Source organism: Gavialis gangeticus, unplaced genomic scaffold (assembly GCF_001723915.1).
Source record: "Gavialis gangeticus isolate Ggan-Ray unplaced genomic scaffold, GavGan_comp1, whole genome shotgun sequence".
Classification (NCBI taxonomy): Eukaryota; Metazoa; Chordata; order Crocodylia; family Gavialidae; genus Gavialis; species Gavialis gangeticus.
In genome coordinates, this window is record NW_017729022.1 from 3,489,878 (window position 1) to 3,499,877 (window position 10,000).

At 32.9% G+C, this 10,000-nt stretch overlaps 1 protein-coding gene across 1 annotated transcript in view; it reads right to left on the reverse strand.

Moving 5' to 3' along the window:
* FOXP2 (forkhead box P2) overlaps positions 1 to 10,000 on the reverse strand; it is a 317,473-nt gene that overhangs the window by 297,191 nt on the left and 10,282 nt on the right. The window contains exon 2 of the mRNA XM_019514547.1: positions 3,045 to 3,222. Within this exon, the coding sequence (XP_019370092.1) occupies positions 3,045 to 3,212 (168 nt within the window). The 5' untranslated portion in view covers positions 3,213 to 3,222. The remainder of the gene's footprint in view (positions 1 to 3,044; positions 3,223 to 10,000) is intronic.

Sequence of the window (10,000 nt, forward strand, 5' to 3'; positions counted from 1 at the left end):
TGAGTCATAGTTTTAATATTAAAAATCTATGTTCATGTTAGCAATATTTATAAGTTGATAAATAATCGACAGTAGGATAAAAAGTTGCTTACACTCTAGCCATATATCTTCAAAGCCGACCTGATGACTTGTGACAGTACCCAATCTATTTATCAGCAAGTATATATTACAATATATTATAGAATACTGTCACACTCTCAATATATAAATGAGGAATACCTGCCTGCTTTAAGTCAAACTTTCCAGTCCTATATAAGGATCACAACAATGTAATTAACCAAGCCAAAAGTAGAACTATTCAAATTCCAAAAAAGTTAGCATCAGAACCTCAATGAAGACAAATATTTTAGCTAGTTTACTTAACCTAAATCCACCAGATAGTGATCATATGCCTGGACAAGATGCTTAAGTTAACAACTTATCAGTCCTATATTATTAAGCATTTTATAGTCCTCTCGTTTGCTTCTCATATTCAATCATAAGTTATCATATTTAATTTTAACCAATACACATTGCAGTCAACCTGAAAAGCTCATCTCATAATTTTACTCTGCTCATTTACTTGTTCTTAAGTATTAACTTTACTTTAACAACTGTCCAGATGGGAGAAATTTATTACTGTTGAAAGCAGGAGCAGTTTATCTGAACTTGCAAGAGAAAGACAACTATAATGAATACATTTAGTGTATTTAAGGGCCTACACTAAAATGGTGCAAAGAAGCCAAACACGGATTGCTAAATTATGACATTAGCACACCACATATTTGCCTGTGAATATAAAAAAAACCCTCCCCAAACCCCCAAAACTCCTAATAATAATACAGATTTTTTTTAAACTTTTGAAAGTTTCCATTGTAACTTATTAAGAAAAGCAACATTCAAGAAAGAGTTACTACAGTGGTAACAATAAAAAACCAGCTGAATTTTTATTTTGAAATCATATTTCAGTAGAAACCATTTCAGATGCACTGGAGGGAGGGAAATGTAGTACAAAGCTATGCAAATCACCTAAAAGACATCACATTAAAACATTACATGTTTACTAGATTTTATGTTTCACATCATTATATTTGTAGAAAGATTTATATGCCAAAGTGAAGTTGTATTTATATCCTACAGTGCAGACCCTACCATAAAATGCCTCCTGAGTCCTATTAAGTGTACCCATGGTTTTACTTTGCCTGTCTGCTTATTTAAGATCTAATCACAGTTTTGAAGAAAAGATTGTCACTTCTAAGCCTGTCCCCTCAGAACCTGTCTGTTAATAGTACTCAACTGGATATTTTCATCTTCAATTGTTATTCTCTGTGGTCTTTGCAAATGCTATCTACTGGAATCTGTGACTATATGGACAAATTGGCTACAAATGTCTAGGACTGCTGCTTTGAGTAATGTGTAAGCAGCGTATTATTCTGTTGACGTGTTTTGTATTGGAAAGTGCTTCACTTATAATACTTTTTAAATATTTTATATATTAAATAGACTGTTTTAAGAGTTTAATAAAGATACAAGTAATATAATATTTGAAACCTTCAAATAAAGGTGATGACGTTTTTTCTTATGAGAACAGTGTTCAAAACATAGTTTGAAGACTTCTATGGTCATACAAAGAATATTGAAAAATGAATTTTCTCAGATCGTAATACAGCTGTTGAAACAGAATATTCTTTGCATTTGAAACAATGCACAGATGTTAGAGTCTTAACAACTTCTCAGATTTCAAGTCGTAAGCATTTTTTTTTAAATTCTCCACATTTTCTGTCATCACTGCAAATATTTTACAGTCAAAGCAGCTCGTGTAGCTGTTTAATTTTAGCTTTAAGAACTAACTTTTAAAAGCTATTATGCCCGGCTGCAATTTCAGAGGCCCAAATTTAAGTAATTTAGCTATTGTAATAAAAATATGCCTCTCCAAAACCAGATTTTCTAGAATGTTTCATTTTATAAGACACTACTTTCTCTTCACTCATCATAGCAAGGTAGCTTAATTAAAAACATTAATATTTACAATTTAAAGGCCAAACTTAGAAGGTTGTGGGTAGCCTCAACAGTGGATATTGCAGGCATTCCTTTGCTCAAAGGAGGTACTAAGCACCTTGCTGGATTAGGCCCTAGCAGGTTTACCAAATAAATTAATTTTGGCCTACATGCTGGAGCACACCATTAATGTGGTGTGTGTTCCTTTACAGATATGAAACTCCATAGGCAGGCAAAGTAGAGGATATTATGCTCATATATGTTTAGAAGGAAAGGAAATCTAGTAGTGAAACAACATTAATCAACTGTACATTTTAATTAATTGGCTTTCCAGAGAGAAAGTGTCTCTTCAGTTTGGCATCAAGTTATTTTTGTTGCTTTAGAAGTATAAACTGCAGTGAGGGGATATAGGAAAGAAACAAACAAATTTCACAATGCTTAAAAAAGTCAAATTTGAAATATATTTATATAAAAACTTCTTCCCCTTTTCCATAAACAAACATTATAATTTTACCAATAGCAACATTCAAATGAAATAAAAAGTAGACTTTATTTTTTAGTAGATGTTATCAAACTAGTATTTTTGTATTTATAACTATCACAGCAGAGCATCTGTGTTGCGAGAAGTCACTCTGGTCCCTTCACCTTAGCTCAGACTTTGGAACAATTCATTGTACAAGCAAGCAAAGAATCAAGTAATGTGGCCCTCTGGTGGAAAACTAAGTATCACATTTTACATGACAGTATCATACAGTAAACTAGAGGTTCTAAAAACATGTACTAAAAAGCTACCTGGCAACTTTTATAAATATGTCATGTGATTTCAATTACTAAAAGAGCACGTGCAGGGTATTACAATGCTAGTAAGACATCAGTAACATAAAAACAATGTCCTCGTGTTTCAGTACTAACGTGCACAAAAACAACAACAAATAATGCTGTATAGCTAAATTCTTTCACTTACACAAGACTTTACATTCACCACATATACATGATTTGTGTAAGGATGTAAGGAAGGAAACATCTTTACTTGTTTAAAAACAAACACTAAGCAAAACAAAACTTACCTGCTGTTGTTGCAGATGCAGCAGTTCTACTGTGCTTACTTCAGTGCTCGTGTCACCACTTGATCTTCCATCTCTGCTGCCAGCATCTAATTGGCTGCTTAGAGTGCTCATTCCATTTTGATTCATTGAACTGTTGCTTATTGTCTCTGTCGCAGATTCCTGCATCATGACTTAATACCTAAAAGTGATTAAGAAGTATCAATTAACACACGTTACACCTTCACACTTCCATTATCAAGATGTCCCTCTCTGCCAATTACAGAGACAGCATCTTTAGAGGAAGAAAAAAGCCTTGCATAGTCATTTACCAAGAAATGCAATACAAATTCTGCTTTCATACAGATATTAATCACTGAAATTATGGGTTCTATAAGCAATCTTTGTGTGGTTACATTTAACAGCCAAAATAACATACCAAGCATACGGCATGGTCAATAGCATTTATGAACGACTACATTTTAAAGTCTACCTATAAAACCAGTTTAAATGAAGGCACGATTTCACACTCTGCTCTATATTTCCTATTATCTAGCTTTGACAACCATGGATGACTATACAGCCTTATTTAAAATATTCACTATCTTGATTCTGTCAGAATTTTACAGCATATCTTATGCAAGGCTGTTGTTTAATGATGCACAGCTAATCATACAAAATTAAAATTTTGTAAGGGTGTTACAAATCATATGGTATCAACCAATGATAAATAGTATAATGGGCTTCTCCTTTTTTGTGACTAAATAAAATTTTGCCTTGGAGGCATTTTAAGAAAAAGCTCCTGCTGCAAACACATCAGATATTGCCTATTTTTTTAATCAAACGGCTGATATTCATTTATTTTTCTGACATTTAAAACATTTAATACTGTCCTTCCTGGGAAGTAATTAAGCTTATGCATGAGCAGCAATCAAACTGTTCACTTGAAGATGACTTAAAACTCAATTTTAACATAGGCAAATAAATGAAAGATATAAAATTAATTTTCCAGGCATGTATTAGATATGAAAGCTGGAAATAAAATCTATCAAGAATATCACTAATGATTGTGCTAAAAACAGCATAAATTATGCATATTACCTTCTCTACAGTAATAAATGTTTTATCATTTTCACTGCATAAATATACTGTACTTTCAGGATAGCAATGAGATGTCCTGCCAAGATCAGTTGAAATCCTTGCAGTAAATAAAGAACCAACGTGCCCTTACAAACCAGAATTTCAAGGTGCACTTTGCATCTGTAATATGGAAAGGTCAATTTCTGTTCTCAAAGCTACCCAAGTCCTACTCCCGTACTAATGGTGTCAAAATGCAACTCGCTTTCCCTTGGTATTACATACACTGTACTGAAAGACTCTCAGAGAGAACCTTGCTGACTTTAAAGGTAACTCTAAACAGATAAATAATCTGCTTCAGCAAACTCAGTTAAAGAGAAATAAAGATACCTACTTAACCTAACATACTGTTGAACTCAGTTATTCATTTCCTTTCAAGCTACAATATCCTTCCATATCATGAGAAAAACATAAAACAGATCATTTCAACTTAAACTACAAGACTGTACAAGATTTTCATCAAACAGCAGCCTACATTAACACACAGGAGGAACTACAAGATAAAGTAAATATGCATGTTGTGTGAAGAAAGTTAAGACAATAAAATCTAAGTTATTTAGAAATGTTCTGGTCAAGAATAAACAGGATACAAACAAAACAAACACAAACAGTCCACTAGAAAGAAGGGCAGCTGTTGTAACTACAGTAAACAACTGTAGAACCAGATGTGTTTATGAACAAACAGTCCTTGTTAAAAAGTCTATTTACCATTAACTAAGAAAAATAATAGAAATGAAAAATGTGATACACATAGTGATGAATTTTACAAGATGAAAACAAAGCTAATACTCTTTTCTGAGATTAGGCAGCTAATAAGTATTCAAATTAGGCATAAATTTTACATGTACAATGTTTAAAATATTCAGAGAAAAGGGTTTGATTGCCCTTAGTAGTTACATGAAAATTCTAATGCGGGTCTTCTACAACTGTGAAAACAGGCATCACTTTCAGTTTTTTACAATATTTACTTCCACTAAAAATCATTTGGCATGTACATCCTATGTGGAGATCCACATAAAACACCTTCTCATCTGTATCTTTAAATGGAATTTGGAAGCCAGGAAATTCAAATGTTAATCCCCCCCTGCAGACAAACAAAGATTCACCCAACAGATAAGTTGAACTCTTAAAAATTCTACTATATAGACAATAATTGTGATATATTCAGCTAAGTGCATTAAAATGATAAAGGAATGTAAATACACTTTAATTAAACAATCAAAACATTAGAAAGCATTTTAAAAATTAAAAAAAAATCAATGATCATATGTTTACACATATCTGAATCTTTCATTACAATTAGAAGAAAGGGGTTAAACATCTTCGAGGTCATATTAACCAAAGGGTTTTATGCTTTGTGGATTTTGTATCCTTGCAAAGCCCTAGAGTGTAGTTCAGGCTCTGCATTTTAAGTTAAAGTGTCTGTGAGCCAGCAGAATCAGGTTTAACAAAACATGACCAGTAATGATACTCATGCAATTGAAAACAACAGGATCTGACCCAACATTAGTGTGCAGAGAAGGGCAAGTATACAGTATGGATATTACAATGGGCAATTCATTTGGTGATGAAGCAGAAGAAAAAAATGAAGTATCTATAGGAATAAGAATAAATCCTTAGAAGTTTGTGTTAAAAAATGAAATGTCTTTCAAGTAGCTAAAGACATTATTAAAAAAATTGCGCTGCTCAAATTGATGGTGGTCTTAGCTAAGCAAAAAAAAAAATCAAAAACAAAACTGGGTACATGGGAAGGGGATGGTGTGTATATTTTTGCATATCATCGCTGTGCAACCCCTTCAGTTAAAGCACTGAAAATATCTGTCAAGAATTTAGCCTCTACTGTTGTTGGGATTGTTTTGAACTCAAACTTCTTAGCAGGCAGACTAAGGCACTTGTTTTCTTGTCGTTTAAATCAGCTATAAATATATGTTACAAAACAGTCATAAATAAATAAAAAGAAACAAAAATTACAAGGACTGTCAAAAATTAGGACTTAAAGCTTAGTATTTGCAAACAGAATGGGAAGAAAATTATCCATGTACATACACATGCATACATACACACATCCCGTAATCTCTCATTCATGAGCGTGCGCACACATGCACTCTTCTGCTGTGATTCTGAAACTCTTGTCATTAAAGGTAAGATAGGAAGCCCTTCCTTCAGATATTTTAAACAAAGGTAGGAGGGATAAAAAAAAAACAAACAAACAAAAAAAAAAACCTTTGCTGCTCACTAGGAGAGAGAAGATTGTAGATTATCATGTTAGCATTTGTTTGCACTGCACGTTGAATTCTTAATTCTGCCATAATACACAGGCCATGGGGGAAAAAAAGGAACATTCATCCTATGAAGTTAGAAGATACTGTTTTACTTTTCTCCCCTGCAATAAATTGTAAGTTTTCTGTGTGCCTGTTTTTTTTAACCAGAAAGTCACTGTACAGATACTTATTCTCTACACCACTTCCCTTTTGAAACATTAAACTGACACTGGAACTGACTGCACAAGATTGCATTTTCTCTTCCTAAACAACTTGAATTGAAAGGTTACTTAGTGTAACAATATTTACTTGCAGAATTGTGTTGTTACCAAGGGTATAATGGATGGTGGCTATGCAGGTTTACGCAAGAATGAGTGAAGCATGAGGCATTAGCCATGTGTTTGACATGTTTCAAATTGCTATAATCCAGCATTAAACACACCCAGCAATTCATGCCATTTCTTGCAGCCATAATCTTGAATAAAGCGTGCACAACCACTTATTATATAAATTAGTATATGACTCCCTGTTATAGTCACAACAGTGCTTTTGTGTTTATTTTGCATCAAGATGTGGTCTTTTATTTGTACAAATAGCAGGATATAAAGACATAGCTCAATTAGACCTCCTTACTTTATGATAGGGTAGTACTGAATGCTAGACTTGTTTGTTTTATTTTTCCCTAAGAGGTATAGGTTTTGTTAGTGTAAAACTGTACAGTGTGAAATATTCAATTCCTTGTGCAACTTCTGCAAAACATTTACATTATTCCAGCTCTGTGCTTTCTGTGATGTTCAGGTGTGCATCTTCTCAATAAAAACACATATGTGAGATATCTGAACCACCACTAGGGGTCCTCTTTTCTGAGAGAAGTTATTCCTATCACTTTTATATGCGGGAGATGCTTGATACTTTGGCCTTAATCCTACAGTTCACTGGCAGTTTTGATGGATTAAGGACTACAGGGGCAAAGCCTTTATTTTTTGCACATTCTAACAACAATATTTAAAAAATATAGTTCTGTACAAGAAGGCAATTCCCTCCCTTGAAAGGACACCATATCCACAGAGTTAAAGAGAAGAAAATGCAGTAAGCTACTGTATCAGATAGGAAAATGTGCAAACACTAAAGACACAGAAATCTGTCACTATAGTTTTCAAAAATTGGAAAGATTTTCTTCCCTTCACAGTTGAAATTGTGCAAAATGGTAACACATTTTAACTTTTTTTTTCCGTTTGAGAAAATATGTATTAAAAGCCAAAGGCTTTTAGAACTACAGTATTCCTAACTTATAAAAGGCCATAATTGACAGCAGCAACTTTTCCTTAAATGTAATACCAATGATAACATAAATAGTCTTTGTTTACATATGTGTACAAATACATACACACGTAGAGTGCACATTTAGGTGTTAGAGGGGAATTTATCATGAAATAGATGTTCTATGTGGAATTCTCTATGGTGACTTTGAATTCCTGTTGCTCTATTTTATAATATCTTTACTAGATTTCTGCCTTTTAAAAACTTGACTATGATGTAAAAGTGGGAAAAGTTGGGTTTAAATAATAGTAACTTTTGTGCTCTACTGGAATTAATTCATCATTGACACTAGGCACAATACATTTGAAGTCTTGCACTGGTATGCTAAAAGTCTTTAATACTTTAGATTGCCTAATAAATCAAAATGCCAAATATGAAGGACGTAGCTGAATGTATAAGAATAAAAATTGTACATGCATAGTGAATATTTTTAAAGATTTTTGTAGTTTGTTTTAACTAAACTATGTTGTCATTCAAAGTACAATTTAGACGTGGGTATAAATTACTTCAGTGAGTTTTTTTAAATAGGTAGTAAATGAATACTATTAAAGTACTAAGTAGGTCAATTATTCCTGAAATAGTTTAAAATAAAGCCTTTTAAAATGTTTTAACTTTTACAATACACTTGAAGAGGTTTTTTTGCTCTAAAAAGGCAGAATATGTCAACACATGCTATGTTCAAAGATTCTCCAGGCAAGCTGAACTTCAAGTTCTGTATCACGGTACCTATTTTAGCATAACTGGAAAGAACACAAACAAATATGCTTCATTAAGCCGCCGCAGCATCATCTATGAAAAAATAACTGAGAATTTTAACGGCAAAAAGATTCTCTTAAAGTAATTTTAAAATTATACCATCTTTCTGATTTATGATTTTAAAGATTAAAGTAAGTCTGAAAGCAGAAAACAAGACAGTTTTATGATATACAGTATCGCTATTACAAAATGGAAAATAATTATGGTATAAGAACATGCCCTATATATCAGTGAACTTTAAGCAATTGTATGGTGAGTCACTAAGGCTGTGTATTGAATTTTTTGTTACAATAAAATTGACAATTTGGTTTATATAATTAACACTAAGTAAGATTTATTATAGGTGATAAGAAGCAAGTATGTATACAGCATCTCTGCTGTATACTAAGAATACACAGTCAAGAATTGTATAGCTACTTACTGCTTGTTACCTTAACAGGTGAACTTGGCAAAGATTAGAATACTTACAGTTAAGATGAATTAGTTTTGCTTTTAAAGTTATGAAGAGCTAACAGTACAAATATTTTGTCCAATATATTTATCTCAACAGTATGAGTCACAAATTCTCCTGCTGTCTATATACTGTGTGTTTATATGATAGCAGCTGTTCCAATGATCTACTTTTTCAAACTGTTATGAACAGTCATATTCAAAGTACAGCATCATATTCAATATTAAAATAAAAGTATTTCATGTTTTAATCTGCAGTAGCAGGTTCCATCTTTCTATCTAAATTCATTTGAATTAATAAAAATATCCTAAGCCAGTCCTAAACACATTTATCTGATTTTTGAAATTCAAGAACATACCATAGCAAATGTTCATCATAAAACATTTCATCTGCCAAAAAAAATAAGCAACATTCCATTATATTTCAACTTGCTTTTTATTTTAATTTGAAAAGAAATATTCTTTACAAATCTATACAAAGACCAAATGTTATCTACATTAGTAGTTTGCTTAGTATTGTAAAATACATGCCTTACATGAATGATAATGGCAAAAACCTGCTAAAGTGCATTACCTCCATCCCACACACAAATGAATAGCCAATTTCATGATAAGGTTCTTATTAGAGCTATGAGAGTTGGGAAACCCCACCTTGGTGAGCAAACTCCTCTCTCTCTCAGTCTCAAAAAAAAAGAGAAGCTCTCCAAGCTCTTGAGAGTAGGGAGACTTTATTACGGTCAATGGAGAATTTAATAGTGAGAAAGCATTAGGGCAGTAGGAAATAATTAGAACTGTGAGAGCTAGGGAAGACCTGCCTAGCAGGCAAATTCTCTTTATAAAAAAAAGAAAGAGAGAAAGAAAGAAAGAGCAAGCAAGCTTGTCATTGAGTTTGCAGGGCTTGCAAACTAATATACACGGGGCCCACTTTTTATACCCAAGTCCCTTGGCTGAGGAACCTGTGACATCCCTCACTGATATCTTTCCTCATCGGAGCTCCAAGTGTTTGCTTCTGTTGAGACAATACTTTCACCTTGCCTGACAGACTCCTTTCCTTCA